This window comes from Scyliorhinus torazame, chromosome 12 (assembly GCF_047496885.1).
Source record: "Scyliorhinus torazame isolate Kashiwa2021f chromosome 12, sScyTor2.1, whole genome shotgun sequence".
NCBI classification, from domain to species: Eukaryota; Metazoa; Chordata; class Chondrichthyes; order Carcharhiniformes; family Scyliorhinidae; genus Scyliorhinus; species Scyliorhinus torazame.
The window spans coordinates 175,296,500-175,318,121 of NC_092718.1; the positions used below are offsets into that span (position 1 = coordinate 175,296,500).

Genomic DNA, 21,622 nt, shown 5'->3' on the forward strand with positions numbered 1-21,622 from the left:
CTCCATATACCTGCATTGGCCCTATATCATTTAAAACCTTTGGTTAACAAAAATGTACAGGAATATATCAATGCCCATGATAGTTTATTGAGCTGATGCTTGGTAAACTCTGCTCTAAAGAATTATATTTGTGATTTGATTATTCTCGGTCTACCAAACTCATTCTACATTAACCAAGAGAAAGCACTGACAACATGGACTGTTGAAATTGCACAGCACACGTTGTGGTTACCACCAGTTTCTTGACTGTACAGTTTTCAAAGTGAATTGTGATATACAGCTAATCAATTAACACTCTGCGCAGTTTTATCTCTCTGGATGTTTCTCCTGCACTAACATGATTTTAATAGCAGTGAATGGGTTCTCTTCAGTTCCTCTTCATTCCATTTTGGGCCACAATGACTGTCAAAGTATCATTTTAAAATTACGCTCGTCATATTGTCAGGTTATTGTGAACTCTGTGTGTGACTGCACAACAGCACTCTTTAATTGGGACAGGTGAAAACTATGATCTGCCTGAATCTAAATAATCGCAACAGGGATGGGGGAGGGAGGGGGCACACACAAAACCACAGAATGATGAAAGACAGATAGCCACACATTAAACATCTTGGGTCTCTGTCCGTTTCCTAAAACTGTTGGCCTGCCGTCACTAACACAGCAGAATGTTTCAACGCCGACTTAATACCGGTCAATACCCTTCAGTTTGCTTCTAAGATAAATAGTAACTGGCAGAGATTGTTCTGTAACACTTGCTTTAAGGGATTAGCAAAGACCTAAACCAGGCAGCTGCAATATTTTGTGTAGAAACCATTACTTCAAATTTTTGTTGTTTTAAATTTCGATGAAAAAATATTGTCAGTTTTGTCATGGTTTTCTGATTGTGGACATCAGGTTCCTGGGTGTTCCAGGAACAAGAAGCAGGCACTTTGAGCTAATTTGCCCCCACTGCCTGGCAAGTCCGTCACCAGCTTTGCGCAGTCCCCTGCAGCTGGGACAGCCAGTCACACTCAGTTCAAATCCTACAGCAGCCATGTGACCTAAAGCTGCCTGTCAGACACATCTGCATTCCCGTCTCTGCCACACACAGCTCTTACCGGCTGCAGAGCCTCCATTTCCCATCCATTAATATGTTCACACAGTGACTGATGTCCTGGCGTCCCCTCAACAGTGACAAAGAGATGCTGCGATGATGACCGCCTCTCCTCCTCTGTCCGTGCCTCCATCCCCAGGTCTGAATTAAAAGGCTGCTCACAGCTCCTGCATCAGCTGCCAGCGTCTACTGATCCCATCATCAACACAAATCTGTCATACATCAAGCACACAACTCCAGGTTTTTTTTCCCCCAGTCGGTAGCACAAAGGACGGCAATCTGCAGTTTCTATAGACAGTGAGTCTCGGTAGTGGACTGTGTATTTGAATCTGTCGCACAACACAGCAGGTTCCTTGCAGCCAGCCAGCGTGCATCACATCAGCCTATTTATTCAGCACCCTCCCATCCATCAATAGGCATGCTGCTGCTGCTGCTGCTGCTGCTCCTTCAGCCACAGCGTACGAAGATCTGAAGCTGCACTGCGGTGTCAGAGATGTACCTGCTGTCCTCCTGCTCCCCTATTTGGAACTAATCAACATTAAAACCCACCACTTCATAGCCACCTTCCGCAATCCACCAATCCGGTGTTCCTCTCGGAGCTGGCCTATCAGCAGGCAATGTGTGCCCGTTGCCCGGGTTACAGTATTAGAATGCTGTGTTTGCTATTGATCAGAGAGGTTACCACACTGCAATACTGAAGCCACAGCCCTCAGCACACTTCAGAAATGGTCCCAGTCACTGTAATGAAAAAATGAAATGAAAATCGCTTGTCACAAGTAGGCTTCAAATGAAGTTACTGTGAAAAGACCCTAGTCGCCACATTCCGGCGCCTGTTCAGGGACGTTGGTACGGGAATTGAACCGTGCTGCTGGCCTGCCTTGGTCTGCTTTAAAAGCCAGCTCTTTAGCCCTGTGCTAAACCAGCCCCTCCCCTGCCAAGATCCCAGAGAATTGTCTGCAACTGCAATCCAAAAAAAAGAGGTAGGTGAAAACAGAGGAAAACAAATGTAACCCTCGCAGGGGAACAAATGACAGCCTGCTGCAAACACAGGAATCTTATCGTCAGTCCACAGTGGGACAGATCAGTATCAACATTCATCCACAGCAACCAAAAGCCTCACGTGCACTGCTGGGACCCCTCAGTAGCAGCAGAATAAAAATGAACTTGTGCGAGCTACAGGAGCAGGGTTCCATTTAAAGTGCACTTACAATAATTACTATTCACAATATATACTTTGTCCCAACTAAAAAATATATACAAAACACATAGAAGGGGATGCTGTTTCAGTCTGTAATTGGGTAGCTGGCAGCTTTCCTCACAAGCAGCTATTATTCCAATAAACCACAATCAACACACTTGCTGCTCTCAATAGCCCTGCCATTAAAATACAACTGGACAGTGAGAGAAAGAACATCTCATGTATGTACTTTCCACAGAGAAGCAGAGGGACATTACATACCATACTGCCTCACAGCACATCTGCCAAATGCTACACACTCCAGTTATCCCTATCTGAATATCATTCTATTCCTTACTCCCGCATGTACTTATCTAGCTTGAAGTTATCTATGCTATTCACCTCAACTGCTCCATGTGGTAGCAAATTCCATATGCCACTCTCTGGGTAAAGATGTTTCTCCTGAAACATTGATTCAATCTGTGGCCTAACCAAACTTCTATACGAGTTTAACATAACATCTCCCCACTTTTCAATTGTATTCTAAAATGAATCCCAGTGCATTTTTATGACCTTGTTAACGTGTTGCTACTTCTAATGTTTTTTTAATGTGTATCTGCAAACCTCTTAGACCCTCTACACTAATTCACCTAATTTTCCCAGGAGTAACATGTAAGTATGCGTGTGTCAAAACACAGATTACATTTCAGATAAGACAGCAAGTGCACGCCACAAAAGCAGAGCAGCATATCCAATGTGGCAGTCGGCATGTGGCGCAATGGATAGCACTGGGACTGCGGCGCTGAGGACCCAGGTTCGAATCACGGCCCTGGGTCACTGTCCATGTGGAGTTTGCACATTCTCCCCATGTCTGCGTGGGTTTCACCCCCACAACCCAAAGATATGCAGGTTAGGTGGATTGGCCATGCTAAATTGCCCCTTAATTGAAAAAAATAATTGGGTACACTAAATTTTTTTTAAAAAATCCAATGTGTAACATATAAAGGCACTGACAGAAATTACGTGAAGTCAGCACTTCTGGGGTTTCACCTTTTCATATTTAAATCTATCTCAAAGTCAAAGTAGAGGTACAGGTTGGGTGAGGTAGATAATAAAAATAGGGTCACAGTTGGATCAGAGTATATGAGGATTACGAGTCCCAGTGAGGGCAAGGTTTACAGAGCAGAGAAGGTGTGCTCAGAAGCAGCTACCATACCGTCTATGGAAGTTTGGGATTCAGAAGGCCCACACAAAAACCAGATGGTAGACCTGAAAGGGGCAGACCTACAAATTAGCAATGGGATCTAGGTGCTCCACTTATCAGGTGAAAAACCAAAACACTGGATTTCAAACCTAAAAAAAAAAAAGGTAAATGCAACCAAAACCAAACAAAAAATGGCTGTCAGATGTCTGACAATAAACAGAATTTTATTCTCTATAAACGATCTCTTCATTTCTTGCTAACAGTCAACAAAAGAAAACATGGCCACCTGTGCTGCTCTTCATGGGTACTGCCTCTCACATATTATTTACCTGAGTGGAGTTCATAACAGAAAAGCACAATTTGTAATACACTAACATTTAAGCTGTCATTCATCTGAATTAAAAGCTTTGAAAATTCAATCTTGAGTTTTTTTCAAAGTCTTCTGGAGAAAGAAAATATATATTAAACTCTCACAGGATGCTAGACAGAACTTTCTAACCTTCAACTCCAATTGGTGAAATTGGTGTCAACCTTGAAACACAGGAGTCGGCCATTCAGTCCCTGAAGCCTGTTCCACCATTCTGTGGGAACGTTGGGAAGTTTTCCTATGTCAACGGTGTTATATAAATGCATGGTCTTGTTTGTGATATCATGGCTGACCCGAGTCTTAATTCCACCTAACCACACCACTCCCCTTAGTTCACAAAAAAATATTGATCTATTGTTAATTCTGGCAGAATTCAATACTTCTACCACCTAGGTGGGAAGCAATGTTTCCTAACTGGCCTGGCTCTGATGCTGGGCTGTAGGGCCTCTTGCTGTGCTGTAAAATTCTATGACTCTAAAGGTAATGTCCCCTTGCCCTAGACTCCCTCAACTATGGAAGATGTTTCTCTGTACCATACCAATTTCTTTCACAATCCTAAAAACCCAAATCAAAACCCTCCTTAATCTTTTATATTCTACAAACCTATTTTATGTAAGTTTTCTCCATAATTTAAATCCGTGTAGCCTTGAAAACATTCTGATGAAAGGGTCTTCCAAGGCCTGGATTTTTGTTGAAGTGGGAAAGTAGAATCAGGAAACTTCCAGACTCAGCAGACCCATTTCATTCAAAAAGGCTGCCGCCCACTATATTTTGTTTGGGGTAGGATAGTCAGGCCCACCACCTCAGGACACAGGCCTGAGGCAGCAATGGAGCCAGGCAGATGACAAAGCTGGCAAGCCAGAACATATGCCTCTGTTTACTGGGTCATCAGGTAGTTTTAATAATGAATGTCAGACCCTTAAAAGCCTCATTCCCACACACTCTACATGCCCCTCATCCTCCCTCCATGCTCGACATGCCCTCTGAAATTCCCCATACTCACTCTATGCTCCCATACCCTCTGTTCCATGTCTTCATATTCTCTCCATGTACTCGCTATGTCCCCCATATCCCCTCATATTTCATGTCCCCCATATATCCTCCAAGTCATTTAAAATGTTCAAATCCCCTTAAAATCCCCTTGAGAGGTTAATCTGTTGTAAAAACAAACAATTATTTCAATAGCCACATCAAAGCCAGAGAATACTTTAATAGTCTCATAAAACTGTCTGGCCACAGCCCCCTGCTGAGATAAGTGGTTTTTGAACTTTTGAATCTCAGCCTAGCATGTGCGATAGCCCTAGCTATAAAATAATCCATTACAGCTCCAGGCAAATTGAAGTCTGTTGAAATTTCAAAAACAGATAGCAATGTTTTTTTTCTAATCTCCACCGTGGGCTGTCAATCACTGCATTCCAGGAGGAGGTGGCTGTCCACTCCCACAAAGTAGTTGGCAAGGGTGGGAATGTCCTGCGTGTGCTGTTTTATCCATACCCTTAACCCATGCCAGCAAAAATTGATGGAAACAGAAATGTGGGAGGAAACCGGAATCAGGTCCAACCCACCATTTTTACAATACTCCCAGGTTGACCTGATCCAGTGAAAATGCATGCCAATATAATCGGGCGGAATTCTCCCAATGATCCTGTCGCGGGCTTGGAGGCAGGCGCAGAGACTCTGGCAGAAGTCAAAAGTCAGAAACCCGCCAGCATAAAACAATGTTGCAATTCTTCCAGTGGCAAGTCGGTCATCTTCCTGGCAGGTGACTCAAACTCCATTTGCCATCATTTGCATCACATGAATGCTTGTTAAAAACATCTGCCACCAGTGTCCTGTCCCGTCTTCCAATCTTGCATTATGGCAGAGGGAAATCACGCCAGCATCAAATCCAATTGCTAAAGAGTCACATGCAGAAGGCTGCGCTCAGTTTGCAAAAGATTTAGAGATGCGTGCAACAAAGCTGTTTGCTATTGTTCTTCTTTGCTCTTGATGCATTGTTCACCACTCTGCTGGGGAAAACCAGTTCCTGCCCTCCATCTCCATGCTGAGATTGGCTTCAAGGACTGCACCATGCTGTTGGGACTCATGGACCCTCCTGTGTCACTGAGTTGGATCAGTACTGCACATGGAGTTAGGATGTACAGGGGTCTCCTTCCTTCTTGGTCCACACATCAGTATCTGTCTGGGCAGCACTGTACTGCAGTAGTCATGCAGTGACCACAACAAAAGTCCGGAATGGAGTGTGAGGTGAGAAGTTGGGGGGTGGGATGGGTGGGTTCGGGTGTGGGGGCCTGACAAAGCCAAAGGGGTAATATGGAAGTTGGGCCATGCAAGGAGAGGGGAGGAGCGTGTGAGGAAAGGAGATGGATGAAGATGAAGAGCAATGTAAGGCAGAGGGAAGACCAAAGGGACGGGATCTGGACCGTAATAACTCTGCATGAAAAGCTCACATACAAGCGGATTAAAAGGATACTACATAATTTGCTGGAAAGAGATGGATGAAGAATCCAGAGACAAAGCATGGAGGTCCAAGTGGGGCAGGGGGGCTGCCCACAACCGCATCTAGTTTCAAAATGGGAGAAATTCGGCCATCGTTTCTGAAATGTAGTGCTCAGAAGTGTACATAGTAAACGAGATCTGGTCTAACCAGGGTTTTGTATAGCTGTAGCAAAACTCTTTCACCTTCACATTCCAGCCCTTCAAATATTAAGGCTAACATTCCATTAGCCTTTTCATAATTTTTTGTACCTGACTGCTACATTTTAGTGATGTGTACATGGATCCCAAAATCTTGCAGGACCACCACTAATATTAGCTTTTCACCATTTAAAAAAAATACTCAGATATATCCTTTTTTGTTCCAAAATGGAAGACATCACACTTAATTGTTTTGATAAAATATTCTTGCCTACTCACTTAATCCATAATTGCGTCTTTGAAATTTTGTGCCTCCATCGACATTATTTACTAAACCAATCTGTGTCATCAGCAACTTTAGATACATAGCTCTCTCTATTACATTATTCAAAAACGTATCATGAAAAGTTGAAGCACAAATTCCTGTGGGATGCCATTCATCACTCCTTTACATTGAGTACATACCTATTATCCCTGCTTCTATTATTGAACCAATCTTCTAACCTGGTCAACAGTTTGCCGACAATTCCATGAGCTTAAACTTTGGTTAACAGTCTTTTATGTGGAACTTTGATTAAATCTCTTTCGGAAGTCTATATAAACTGCGTGCATATATGTTCCCCTCCTACCACTGGTTACTTTCTGAAAGAAAATTCAATTAAGCTCGTTAGACATGATGTACCCTTTATAAATCTATATTGGTCCTCTCTAATCAGCTCAAATCACGCTGTCCTTAATTATAGATTCCAACGACCTCCCCACACAGATGTTATTCAAACTGGTCTATAACTTCCTGATTTCTCTCTCTTGCCTTATGTTAACTAATAGGTTACATTTGTAATTTTTCAATCTAGAAGGACAACCAAGACCTAGAACAAGGGCATGAGTCATGTGGGAACACCCCCACCTGCAAGTTCCACTCCAAGTCACACACTGACTTAGAACGATATTGTTGTTCCTTCACTACGACTGGATCTAAATCTGGGAACTCCCTCCCTAACAGCATTATGGGTGTCCCTACACTACATGGACTTCAGCAGTTCAAGAAAGCGACTCACCACCAACTCAAAGGCAATTAGGATTGGGCAAAGAAAATGCTGGCTTAGCCAGCAATGCCACATCCCCCAAAACAAGTAAAAATGTTTAAAAATTACTGAATTGAGGATCCTTTAAAATGTATTGCTCAAGAATTCACAATTTTATCACTTCCTTCCTTTAAAATTCAGGGATAGAAACCATCAGGTTCTGTGGATAATTGAGTATTTTGGGCCATTATTTTGTCCAGTATTGTTTCCTTGCTTCCATTAATTTTAACAAGTACCAATTTCTGCTTCATTATTAGTTCCCAAGAATGTCTGGTGTACTATCCTCTTCCTCTATCATGAAGACTGACACAAAGTAACTCTTTGACAAGTCAGCCATTTCTTTATTTTCATTGAAATATCTCCCACATCTGTTTGAAAGGGTCAACATTACCCTTGGCTACCTTTTTTCTTCTCATATAATCATAATAACTTTGGGTTGGTTTTCACAGAATCATGAAGACTCCATTGATCTTCCAAACGGGACCCAGATTCAGATGTCCCACCCCCATATCCAACAGATCCCACTTTTGCTGGTAGGAAAAGGTGGTGGAGGGTGAATCACAAGAAGGAAACGTGAACTAAGCAGGGCCATAATAGACCCTATTTTGTTGCAAGGGTCTTAATCCATGCAGGAGTAATTAATTTATGGAATAGGTGTAAAGACTCTTAAAGGGTGGGGGAGGTTTGTCTAACTGCTGTGATCTTTTAAAATGCTCTACTCTTAACTTTAAAAAAAAACAGGTGTCAGTGAGACGTTATAAAATCCTGTTCTAGCAGTTACAATAGCTGTTTGCTTACATTTCCCGAAGGGTTTTGATTTCAAAAAGTCATTATCATCTCAGCAGGGGTATTCTAAATTCACAGTTTAATTGACAGCTCAGAGATTATTAAAGGATTAGCTTTCTTTGATGTGGGGTAATGACTAGAATTTTGTTTGTTTTGAAGAGATTAAACAATTTAAAAGTCTTGTATACACGTTCTTGATTAGACTTTCATGTTGTAAGTTTTTTTATAATAGCGAAGCTGAATACATTTTAGTACTGTATTTTATCTAATCTCAACATGGCTAAGGAGGTCTGCCGATGGTGGATACTGGGTGAGTTGGCATGAAGGGTGTAAGGGGCCATGGGTGTAGGGGTGGGGGCATGAGGAGTGGGCAGAGAGTGTTAGGGAGTGAGGGTGGATAGTTAGAGGGCCTGAGGTTTAATGAAATGAATAGGATAGATTCCCAGAGAACCCTGGTGTGCCTTTTAACCAGCCTTACTCAGTACTTGACCATCCTTGTGGCCATCTTTGATCTGCTTCTGCATTGGGTGGGAAGGAGAACCACCGACTTTACTCCCAGTCACACCTCCTGGAGCGAAAATTGGGTCTGATGATGTACTTTTTACCAAGGTTGGTCTGCTGAGGTGGGAAATGTGCCAACTCAAGCTACCAACCTCGGTTAATCCTTATATCCGCTACAAGTTTCATTTTATGTTCCTTTTATCTATAATTTTTATCTTCCTTTCCTGCTATCTATATCTCTCCCAGTTGCCTACATCTATATCCTATTCTTAGCACTTTGTCAACCAGAACCATTTTATTTAGTAAGTAGAGCTCTTGCTTCGTAGGGGAATACCCTGGTTCTGTATTTAGCTCATTTTCTTTACTGAACACCTTCCATTGTTAATCTGTATTTTGACTTGATAACGATTGTGACCAGTTTGCTGTCCGATCCCATTAAAATTAGACGTATCAAAATGTAGACTCTCGGTAACAGTTATATTCCTCCCTCTCAAATATAACATTGAATTTGATCATATTATGGCCACTCTTTGATAAATAAACAGTTACCTAACTGTTAGATTATTAACTAAGTGTGTTCATTACTTATTACTCTGGTAAAGGCTTACCCCCTCATTGGCTCTGGAGTGTATTGCTCCAGAAAATCTATCTCAAATGTACTTAACTGCTCGGTGCTAGTACTTGCAAGTCATAAATTTAAGGTGCAAAACCCACACCAGCAACTTGAGTACAAAATCTAAGATGGCACTCCATTGCAGTAGTGCAGGAATCCTGCCCTGTCAGACATTTAACTGAGGCTTTGTCTGTCCTCTCTGGTGGATATAAAAGATCCCATGGTGCTGTTTCAAAGAGCAAGGAATTTCCCTCTGTGTTTTAGTTAATATTAATCCCGGAAACGGACTTATATATTCATTATTTCACTGTGGGACTTGCTGCAATTCCTACATTACAATGGATGCCTACGCTTCAAAAAATGTATTTAATTGGTTGCAAAGCAATTCGGGATACTTTGATATCATGAAAGGTGCTTTCTAAATGCAAAGTACTTCTTTCGTAGACCACATAATAAGAAGCGGATGGTGTTCTGCAAACTGCACATGTCCAGGACACAGAGAGGTTGCTGAAAGCTATCTCTAACTGTTGTCAAGTAAAAGAAATCCAGGCGAATCCAACACTGCTAAAATAGGCTAAGGTATAGATACGGGACTCTAAATTGTTTCAAACCCTAATTTGCGATATCGGAAATACAGTTAAGGATAAAAGGAGGATGGCACACAAGAAATACTTCAAGAAGCATTCGATGTGATTTGAGTAATCTTTACCTCACTTTCCTTCTTTAGGACTCGCCTTAAAATCTACCTCTTTGACCAAGCTTTTAATCATGTGACGTAATGTCGCCTTATGTGCCGTGGTATCATACTTTATTTTATAATACTCCTGTGAAACACCTTAGGGACGTTTCATTAAAATTAAGGGCGCTATATAAATACAAATGCAGTAAGGCCTCACTTAGTGGTTGTGTTCCTGAAAATCGAGGATTAAGTGAAACGACTTTAAGTGAATCGTTGGTTTCCATAGGAATCAATGTTAAAGCCAGAATTAGGTTCCTTCAGTTATGTCTTGCTCCAAAAGAAACAATGTTTCAGCAGGGGCTGGTTTAGCACAGGGCTAAAGAGCTGGCTTTTAAAGCAGACCAAGGCAGGCCAGCAGAACGGTTCAATTCCCGTACCAGCCTCCCCGAATAGGCGCCGGAATGTGGCGACTAGGGGATTTTCACAGTAACTTCATTTGAAGCCTACTTGTGACAATAAGCGATTTTCAATGTACAAGTTGAGATTCTGTACAGTACATGTGCATTCCTAGTCAGAATAACTTGCAAAACAAAATAAATCACTGATATAACAGAAATACCGAATAAATTTAATTTAGATATAACTAAACCACCCAAACAAGCCCCAAGTGGAGTAGCTTCTGTGCCTCACCCACAGCACTCCTGAAACTCAGCTCAACATTTTACTTGCTTCCCATTCCCACTCACTCTCTCTTTTCCCACTGCCTCTCTTTCGATCTCACCTTTCCCACTCTGTTTCTAGCCCTCTCTTCTTTCACACTCTGCTTGTCTTTCTCCGGAAACCGGACACCATTGTGGCAGTCAGCAGATGCCTAGCCCCTGTCCTGCGCAATGGACTGAGCCAGAGGGTGGGGCCATGGATTGACATGGTGGGAAGGGGGGGTCAGATTGTGCTGTTGGGAGGGGGTGGGGCAAATTCAGACAGGGGGCAGTTGATCACATTACACCACCAAGTTGGCAGATTCCTGTCCAAAGCCGCAATGGCACCTTTCCAAGTGCAGTAATTGTCCCGGTCAAGCTCTTGAGTCAGGCTTCCTGTTGTTATTAGTGGGAATAATGCAGTCCCACCCACTGTATAGCAGGTAATCAATGCAAGTCAGGTTTTCTTGGTTTAGTTTGTAATTTCCCATAAAATTACACTATTGCATGGACAACGAATAATTGCAGGATTAGCTCCTGACTTGGTTCATACATGGAAAAAGAGCTGAAATCCAGAGGTGAGAGTGACTGCCCTTGACATCAAGGAACCATTTGACTGATTGTGGCATCAAGGAACCTGAGCAAAACGAGTCAATGGGATCCAGGGGGAAAACCCTCCGCTGGTTGGAGTCATATCTGGCACAAAGGAAAATGGTGGTGGTGATTGGAGGATTCCAGGACATCACTGCAGGAGTTCCTCAGGGTAGTGTTCTAGGCCAGTATTTTAAAAACTTTTTTTCCCGGGACCCACCTTTACCAACCGGCAGACCTTCCGGACCCAAGCCGGCTGACGTTTGTGACCCATGCCGGCTGCTCTTGGCGACCCACGCTGGCCGACCTTCACTCACACCATTATTGCTTACCTTTAATATGACAGGTGAGCCTGCTTGGTCCTCATAATCTCTCTTGCTTCGTCATTCAATGTTACATTTCTGCTAAGTACTTCAGCTGACAATTTAAGTTCTCATTACATCCTTTGAAATAAAATCAAGAGGTTTGTCCTTGACCTTGCCATGCTTAATCTTCAAAAGCCTTTGAAGATTTGAGGTTTTTAAACTTTCGTTTGCCAGTATTTCCCTGCACATAACACTCATGGGTTTTGCATCCTGATTTGCATTGGCACAATTAAAGCCATACCTCAAGAAATCATCTTTGTACTGTTTAGTTTCCGATTTCAGTATCTTCTCAAGAGTTGTTCATCAGAGACCCTGGAGCTCTGTATATAACTCACACCAGCAGTGCTTTGTCCTGCCATGGACTCTCCTGTGAACCTCTCTCCAGCAGATTCAATTGGTAGATCCTGGCCTGCCCTCTCGTCCTTATTACAAAATAATCCATCTTCAGTTCTTCACATAGTCCTGTTGCTTGCTTACTGGCAGCTACAAAATGGAGGAATCTCTCCTCCATGATTTCACGCCCAAAGCACAGACATACAGGGTGTGTGGCGTCAGTGTACGAGTCGGGCACGTTACCTTTGCTTTGCCACTGCCTCTGGCAGGAAGACTCGGGCGTTCGTATTTAAAGGCAGCTTATGGCCAGCATTTTTGTTTTTACTTTGAAGCTTTGATTCCACCCAGTCACAGACTGCTGACCATTTCCTGACCCGTACTTCATGTCATGGGAGTGCAAGCGGCATTGTGCCAGCCTTTGAACAACTTCAGGCCCAATACTGCTGATCGATGGTGGAGGGCAAGCCAAGCAGCGCGCAGAGGACGAGCACTAGAGCAGAGCCCACGTGGAGCCCCGTAGGCCCCTGTGCCCACCCCCCGCGTGCGCACTGCCCCGCCCCCTCAAAAGCCACAAACAATCGGGGACTGTCCATGGCCGGCATTCTTAAAAGCTGGTTGGAGTCGTCTTCCCATAATCGGAACGCCACAACCTATCGCCACGTGCCCCTCTCGACACCCGCCCATAACGCACCCACGGGTCGCGACCCAGAGTTTGAAAAACCCTGGGCTGGATTCTCCGCCCCACCGCGCCACATTTCTGTTTCACCCCACCGGCGGGATTCTCCGTTACGCCGGCTGGTCAATGGGGTTTCCGCATTGTGGGGCAGCCCCACGCCGTCGGGAAACCCACGGGCTGCCGGCAAAACGGAGAATCCCGCCGGCGGAGAATCCAGCCCCCTGTTCTGGGACCAATCATTTTCAGTTGCTTCGTCAATGCTCTTCCTTTCATCATAAGGTCAGAAGTGGGGATGTTCGCTGATGACTACACAATGTTCAGCATCATTCGCGACTTCTCAGATACTGAAGCAATCCATATCCAAATGCAGCAAGACCTGGACAATATGTAGGCGTGGGCTGACAAGTAGAAAATAACATTTGCGACACACATGTGCCAGGCAATGAACATCTCCTACAAGAAAGAATCTAATTTTTGCCCCTTAACATTCAATGGAATTACCATCGCTGAATCCCCCACTATCAACATCCTGGGCATTAGTATTGATTTAAAACTGAACTGGAATCGCCATGTAAAGATAGTGGTGACAAGAGCAGGTAAGAGGCTAGGAATCATGCGGTTACCTTCAACAAATTGTTCCTGACTCCCCAGTGCCTGTCCACCATTTACAAGGCACAGGTCAGGAGTGTGAAGGAATAATCTCCACTTGCCGGGATGAGTGCAGCTCCAAAAACACTGAAGAAGCTTGACACCATCCAGGAATTGCAACCCGCTTGATTGGTACCCTTTCCATAAACATTGGCTACCTCAACCACTGACAAACAGTGGCAGGCGTGTATACCATCTACAAGATGCACTGCAGTAACTCGCCAAGGTCCCTTAGACAACACGTTCCAAACCCACGACCACTACAATCTAGAATGACAAGGACTGGATGCGAAGACTATCGGCTTCTCTTCACTTGTGGGCATTATGTGAGAAACCACTGCCCCAACCCGATAAGATTGCAGGGGTAAAGTTAATCCATAACCTTTTAATGTATGGATTGAGACATCTAGGTTGTGGAGCTGTTCTTCCTCATTCTTTCCAGTAACCAAATGTCATCGAAGTAACACCGAGCTCCGTCTAATCCACTTAAAATTTGGTCCACAGCTCATTGGTGCAGAAGTGATGCCAAATGGTAGTTTTTTATATCAAAATAACCCTTTGTGTGTCACAATTCTCAAGAACTGTTGTGAATCTGGATCCACATTCATTCGAAGATATGCTTGACTGAGGTAAATTTTATTGAAATGTTGGCCTCCATCCAATTCAGCGAGTAAGTCATCAATCAAGGGCAGAGTGTACTGCTCTGCACACAGTACAGCAGGGTTTTTCTTTTTTTTTTTATTAAATATTTTATTGAAAATTTTTGGTCAACCAACACAGTACATTGTGCATCCTTTACACAATATTATAACAACACAAATAACAATGACCTATTTTATAAACAAAAAATGAATAAATAATAAATAACAAAAATGAAAACTAGCCCTAATTGGCAACTGCCTTGTCACAAGTAACACTCTCCAAAAATATAATTTAACAGTCCTATATATAATTATCTGTAGCAACGACCTATTCATACTATACAGTATATATTAACAACCCTGAGAGTCCTTCTGGTTCCTCCTCCCCCCCCCACCCCCCCCCCCCCCCCCCCCCCCCCCCCACCCCCGATCCTGGGCTGCTGCTGCTGCCTTCTTTTTCCCATTCCGTCTATCTTTCTGCGAGGTATTCGACGAACGGTTGCCACCGCCTGGTGAACCCTTGAGCCGACCCCCTTAGGACGAACTTAATCCGCTCTAGCTTTATAAACCCCGCCATGTCATTTATCCAGGTCTCCACCCCCGGGGGCTTGGCTTCTTTCCACATTAGCAATATCCTGCGCCGGGCTACTAGGGACGCAAAGGCCAAAACATCGGCCTCTCTCGCCTCCTGCACTCCCGGCTCTTGTATAACCCCAAATATAGCCAACCCCCAGGTTGGTTCGACCCGGACTCCTACTACTTTTGAAAGCACCTTTGTCACCCCCATCCAAAACCCCTGTAGTGCCGGGCATGACCAAAACATATGGGTATGATTCGCTGGGCTTCTCGAGCACCTCGCACACCTATCCTCCACCCCAAAAAATTTACTGAGCCGTGCTCCAGTCATATGTGCCCTGTGTAATACCTTAAACTGAATCAGGCTTAGCCTGGCACACGAGGACGACGAGTTTACCCTGCTTAGGGCATCTGCCCACAGCCCCTCCTCGATCTCCTCCCCCAGCTCTTCTTCCCATTTCCCTTTTAGTTCATCTACCATAGTCTCCCCTTCGTCCCTCATTTCCCTATATATATCAGACACCTTACCATCCCCCACCCATGTCTTTGAGATCACTCTGTCCTGCACCTCTTGTGTCGGGAGCTGCGGGAATTCCCTCACCTGTTGCCTCGCAAAAGCCCTCAGTTGCATATACCTGAATGCATTCCCTTGGGGCAACCCATATTTCTCGGTCAGCGCTCCCAGACTCGCGAACTTCCCATCCACAAACAGATCTTTCAGTTGCGTTATTCCTGCTCTTTGCCACATTCCATATCCCCCATCCATTCCCCCCGGGGCAAACCTATGGTTGTTTCTTATCGGGGACCCCCCCAAGGCTCCAGTCTTTCCCCTTTGCCGTCTCCACTGTCCCCAAATCTTCAGTGTAGCCACCACCACCGGGCTTGTGGTGTAGTTCCTCGGTGAGAACGGCAATGGGGCTGTCACCATAGCCTGTAGGCTAGTCCCCCTACAGGACGCCCTCTCTAATCTCTTCCACGCCGCTCCCTCCTCCTCTCCCATCCACTTACTCACCATTGAAATATTAGCGGCCCAATAATACTCACTTAGGCTCGGTAGTGCCAGCCCCCCCCTATCCCTGCTACGCTGTAAGAATCCCTTCCTCACTCTCGGGGTCTTCCCGGCCCACACAAAACCCATGATGCTCTTTTCAATCCTTTTTTAAAAAAGCCTTCGTGATCACCACCGGGAGGCACTGAAACACAAAGAGGAATCTCGGGAGGACCACCATCTTAACCGCCTGCACCCTCCCTGCCATTGACAGGGATACCATATCCCATCTCTTGAAATCCTCCTCCATCTGTTCCACCAACCGCGTTAAATTTAACCTATGCAATGTGCCCCAATTCTTAGCTATCTGGATCCCCAGGTAACGAAAGTCCCTTGTTACCTTCCTCAACGGTAGGTCCTCTATTTCTCTACTCTGCTCCCCTGGATGCACCACAAACAACTCACTTTTCCCCATGTTCAATTTATACCCTGAAAAATCCCCAAACTCCCCAAGTATCCGCATTATTTCTGGCATCCCCTCTGCCGGGTCCGCCACGTATAGTTGCAAATCATCCGCATACAAAGATACCCGGTGCTCTTCTCCTCCCCTAAGTACTCCCCTCCACTTCTTGGAACCCCTCAACGCTATCGCCAGGGGCTCAATCGCCAGTGCAAACAATAATGGGGACAGAGGGCATCCCTGCCTTGTCCCTCTATGGAGCCGAAAATATGCAGATCCCCGTCCATTCGTGACCACGTTCGCCACTGGGGCCCTATACAACAGCTGCACCCATCTAACATACCCCTCTCCAAAATCAAATCTCCTCAACACCTCCCACAAATAATCCCACTCCACTCTATCAAATGCTTTCTCGGCATCCATCGCCACTACTATCTCCGTTTCTCCCTCTGGTGGGGCCATCATCATTACCCCTAACAACCTCCGTATATTCGTGTTCAGCTGTCTCCCCTTCACAAACCCAGTTTGGTCCTCGTGGACCACCCCCGGGACACATTCCTCTATTCTCATTGCCATTACCTTGGCCAGGACCTTGGCATCTACATTTAGGAGGGAAATAGGTCTATAGGACCCGCATTGTAGCGGGTCCTTTTCCTTCTTTAAGAGAAGCGATATCGTTGCTTCAGACATAGTCGGGGGCAGTTGTCCCCTTTCCTTTGCCTCATTAAAGGTCCTCGTCAGTACCGGGGCGAGCAAGTCCACATATTTTCTATAGAATTCGACTGGGAATCCATCCGGTCCCGGGGCCTTTCCCGCCTGCATGCTCCTAATTCCTTTCACCACTTCTTCTACCTCGATCTGTGCTCCCAGTCCCACCCTTTCCTGCTCTTCCACCTTGGGAAATTCCAGCCGATCCAAGAAGCCCATCATTCTCTCCCTCCCATCCGGGGGTTGAGCTTCATATAATTTTTTATAAAATGTCTTGAACACTCCATTCACTCTCTCCGCTCCCCGCTCCATCTCTCCTTCCTCATCCCTCACTCCCCCTATTTCCCTCGCTGCTCCCCTTTTCCTCAATTGGTGTGCCAGCAACCTGCTCGCCTTCTCCCCATATTCGTAGTGTACACCCTGTGCCTTCCTCCATTGTGCCTCTGCAGTGCCTGTAGTCAGCAAGTCAAATTCTACATGTAGCCTTTGCCTTTCCCTGTACAGTCCCTCCTCCGGTGCTTCCGCATATTGTCTGTCCACCCTCAAAAGTTCTTGCAGCAACCGCTCCCGTTCCTTACTCTCCTGCTTCCCTTTATCTGCCCTTATTGATATCAGCTCCCCTCTAACCACCGCCTTCAACGCCTCCCAGACCACTCCCACCTGGACTTCCCCATTATCATTGAGTTCCAAGTACTTTTCAATGCACCCCCTCACCCTTAGACACACCCCCTCATCTGCCATTAGTCCCATGTCCATTCTCCAGGGTGGGCACCCTCCTGTTTCCTCCCCTATCTCCAAGTCCACCCAGTGTGGAGCGTGATCCGAAATGGCTATAGCCGTATACTCCGTTCCCCTCACCTTCGGGATCAATGCCCTACCCAGCACAAAAAAGTCTATTCGCGAGTAGACTTTATGGACATAGGAGAAAAACGAGAACTCCTTACTCCTAGGTCTGCTAAATCTCCACGGGTCTACACCTCCCATCTGCTCCATAAAATCTTTAAGTACCTTGGCTGCTGCCGGCCTCCTTCCAGTCCTAGACTTCGACCTATCCAGCCCTGGTTCCAATACCGTATTAAAATCTCCCCCCATTATCAGCTTTCCCATCTCTAGGTCCGGAATGCGTCCTAGCATCCGCCTCATAAAATTGGCATCATCCCAGTTCGGGGCATATACGTTTACCAAAACCACCGTCTCCCCCTGTAGTTTGCCACTCACCATCACGTATCTGCCCCCGTTATCCGCCACTATAGTCTTTGCCTCGAACATTACCCGCTTCCCCACTAATATAGCCACCCCCCTGTTTTTCGCATCTAGCCCCGAATGGAACACCTGCCCCACCCATCCTTTGCGTAGCCTAACCTGGTCTATCAGTTTCAGGTGCGTTTCCTGTAACATAACCACATCTGCCTTAAGTTTCTTAAGGTGTGCGAGTACCCGTGCCCTCTTTATCGGCCCGTTCAGCCCTCTCACGTTCCACGTGATCAGCCGAGTTGGGGGGCTTCCTACCCCCCCCCCCCTTGTCGATTAGCCATCACCTTTTTCCAGCTCCTCACCCGGTTCCCACGCAGCTGTATCTCCCCCAGGCGGTGCCCCCCCCGCCCATCCTCTCCCATACCAGCTCCCCCCTCTCCCCAGCAGCAGCAACCCAGTAATTCCCCCCTCCCACCCACCCCCCCCCGCTAGATCCCCCGCTAGCGTAATTACTCCCCCCATGTTGCTCCCAGAAGTCAGCAAACTCTGGCTGACCTCGGCTTCCCCCCGTGACCTCGGCTCGCACCGTGCGACGCCCCCTCCTTCCTGCTTCTCTATTCCCGCCATGGTTATCATAGCGCGGGAACCAAGCCCGCGCTTCTCCCTTGGCCCCGCCCCCAATGGCCAACGCCCCATCTCCTCCACCTCCCCTCCTCCCCCCATCACCCCCTGTGGGAGAGAGAAAACTTACCACATCGCAGGATTAGTACATAAAACCCCTCTTTGCCCCCCACATTCGCCCCACCACTTTGTTCGAACGTTCTTTTTAATAACCCGCTCATTCCAGTTTTTCTTCCACAATAAAAGTCCACGCTTCATCCGCCGTCTCAAAGTAGTGGTGCCTCCCTCGATATGTGACCCACAGTCTTGCCGGTTGCAGCATTCCAAATTTTATCTTCTTTTTATGAAGCACCGCCTTGGCCCGATTAAAGCTCGCCCTCCTTCTCGCCACCTCCGCACTCCAGTCTTGATAAACGCGGATCACCGCGTTCTCCCATTTACTGCTCCGAGTTTTCTTCGCCCATCTAAGGACCATTTCTCTATCCTTAAAACGGAGGAATCTCACCACTATGGCTCTGGGAATTTCTCCTGCTCTCGGTCCTCGCGCCATCACTCGGTATGCTCCCTCCACCTCCAACGGACCCGCCGGGGCCTCCGCTCCCATTAACGAGTGCAGCATCGTGCTCACATATGCCCCGACGTCCGCTCCCTCCACACCTTCAGGAAGACCAAGAATCCTCAGGTTGTTCCTCCTTGCGTTGTTTTCCAGTGCCTCCAACCTTTCCACACATCGTTTCTGATGTGCCTCCTGCGTCTCCGTCTTCACCACCAGGCCCTGTATATCGTCCTCATTCTCGGCTGCCTTTGCCTTCACGACCCGAAGCTCCCGCTCCTGGGTCTTTTGTTCCTCCTTTAGCCCTTCGATCGCCTGTAGTATCGGGGCCAACAGCTCTTTCTTCATTTCCTTTTTGATCTCTTCCACACAGCATTTCAAGAACTCTTGTTGTTCAGGGCCCCATGTTAAACTGCCACCTTCCAACGCCATCTTGGTTTTTGCTTGCCTTCCTTGCTGCTGTTCTAAAGGATCCACTGCAATCTGGCCACTCTCTCCTCCTTTTTCCATCCGTATCCAGGGGGGATTCCCTTCTGGTTTACCGCACAGTGTTTTTAGCTGTCAAAATTGCCGTTGGGGCTCCTATCAAGAGCCCAAAAGTCCGTTTCACAGGGAGCTGCCGAAACGTGCGACTCAGCTGGTCATCGCCGCACCCGGAAGTCACAGCAGGGTTTTTCAAACTCAGGATTGCGACCTGTGAGTGGGGTGTGGGCAGTTGTCGGGAGGGTCGCAAGTGATCAGTCCCACTGTTCAAGCGCTGGTCCCAATTGCGGGGGATGCGTCGAACAGCTGCTACTGGCTTTTACATGAAAAGGTGCGGCCGCAACCGCCTTTTAATAGAGATACAGATTAGGCTTGTGGAGTCTTCCGGCCAGAAGCAGCAGCATGTACCCTACACGTCGAATTAGCATGAAGCACTGTCCAGGAATGTGCTTTTGATGCAAAAGCAGGGAGCATAGTTGCTTCGATTTTGCAGCTTCTGGCAAGCAAGGCAAGTGAATTGTGAAGGTCAATTTTTTATTTAAAGTAAGAGACAGCCAGAGATTAAAATGGGCAGTTTATCTACTGGAGAGGATCTCACAACAGGATCTGCTGGAGAGAGCTGCACAGGAGAGTCCAGGGCAGGACCGAGCAGTGGTAGTGTTAAGAGCTCCAGGGCCTCAGATTAACGGCCGTGAAAAAAGAAACTTAACCCGAAACAAAGAAGTATAAAGATGATTGCTTGAGGTATGGTTTTGTCAATTGTGACAATGCAAATAAGAAGGCAAAGCCCATGTGTGTTATGTGCAGGGAAGTACTGCAAATGAGAGAAGTTGCAGAATTTGAAAGAGAAGTGGTGTGTGAAAAATTATTTTGAGGTTGAAACCCCAGAGTCAGTTATTAACTTACAGCTGACTCCAAAGTAAAAGACTACGCTTCAAGATTTTGGGTAGACCTGATTCGGAATTGATCATGAGATTTACCTCGGCCCGATTTAATCTGAATTTTTTATTCAAAGTTCTTCCAATTAATGCTGGAGAATTTCCTTTGACCATGTGCAAGGACAAATCTGTCGTCTGTCCCTTTAATTGCTTTGTTACATCAATTAAGCCCCTCAGTGGAGCCACTTCTCCAGTATAGGTCTTTAACACCATCTTCGAGGGTTGCAAAGCAATATGTTGGAGCTTTTCTTGATAAACAGTTTCTGGTACCGACGAGACGGCTGCCCCAGTGTTCACCTCCAGCTTCACTGGCTAACCATCCAGTAATGGAGTGACCCAGTAATGGTTTGGTTCACCAGCAATAGCCAGTACCTTTAATGACAGCACATCTTCAGACTGTGAATCGAGTTTCTTCTCACGACCTTTTTGTACCAGGTGGACACTTTTTCCTTTATTTAGTTTCCCATTTGATTTGTTCGGCTCTTGCTTTTTACAACTTTTGCCTGAAGCTTGTTACTTTTCCAACAAGAATGTTCAATGTGGCCCTTTCTGCCACAATTCCTGCACATGATGTGTTTGCACCAACGATCTGCTGCTGAGCACTGGGATTTTGCACATCACTGGCAAGTGTGAGTCTGTGTCTGTGTCTGACTTTCGGTCGACATCTTGTGAATTCTTGTGCTCGAACTCAACAAATTAATTGATTGGGAATGTGAGAGATCTTACATACAAGAGCTTCAGTTAGAGAACTTTGGTAGTGTAGTGACCATGGGGGAACTATCAGAGAAGCTCCAACTCCTCAAGGGAATGAGCTTCAATAGCTGCAATTGCGAGACTTTCTCCACAAAGAGTCCAAGACTTTCCCCAGCTACCCGGACAGGATGTTAGCTAGGGGGAGACAAATGTGGCAACATATACGGACGACTTTTAGAAGAGGTCAGGACCCCACTCGATGAAACACGACAGAAAATGGGGAAGGAACTGGGCATGGAGATAGGGGGAGGACT

The 21,622-nt window shown here is 46.0% G+C and overlaps 1 protein-coding gene across 12 annotated transcripts in view; it reads right to left on the minus strand.

Moving 5' to 3' along the window:
• LOC140386756 (RIMS-binding protein 2-like) overlaps nt 1-21,622 on the minus strand; it is a 467,093-nt gene that overhangs the window by 333,639 nt on the left and 111,832 nt on the right. For 7 of the 12 annotated variants that reach the window (XM_072469421.1, XM_072469422.1, XM_072469416.1 and 4 more), the window contains exon 1: nt 1,098-1,590. The exons of 3 other annotated variants lie outside the window; for them this stretch is intronic. In XM_072469421.1, the coding sequence (XP_072325522.1) occupies nt 1,098-1,226 (129 nt within the window). In that variant the 5' untranslated portion in view covers nt 1,227-1,590. Of the gene's footprint in view, nt 1-1,097; nt 1,592-21,622 lie in introns of those variants that run through there. 2 more of the 12 variants (XM_072469426.1, XM_072469424.1) reach the window with 2 other exon arrangements.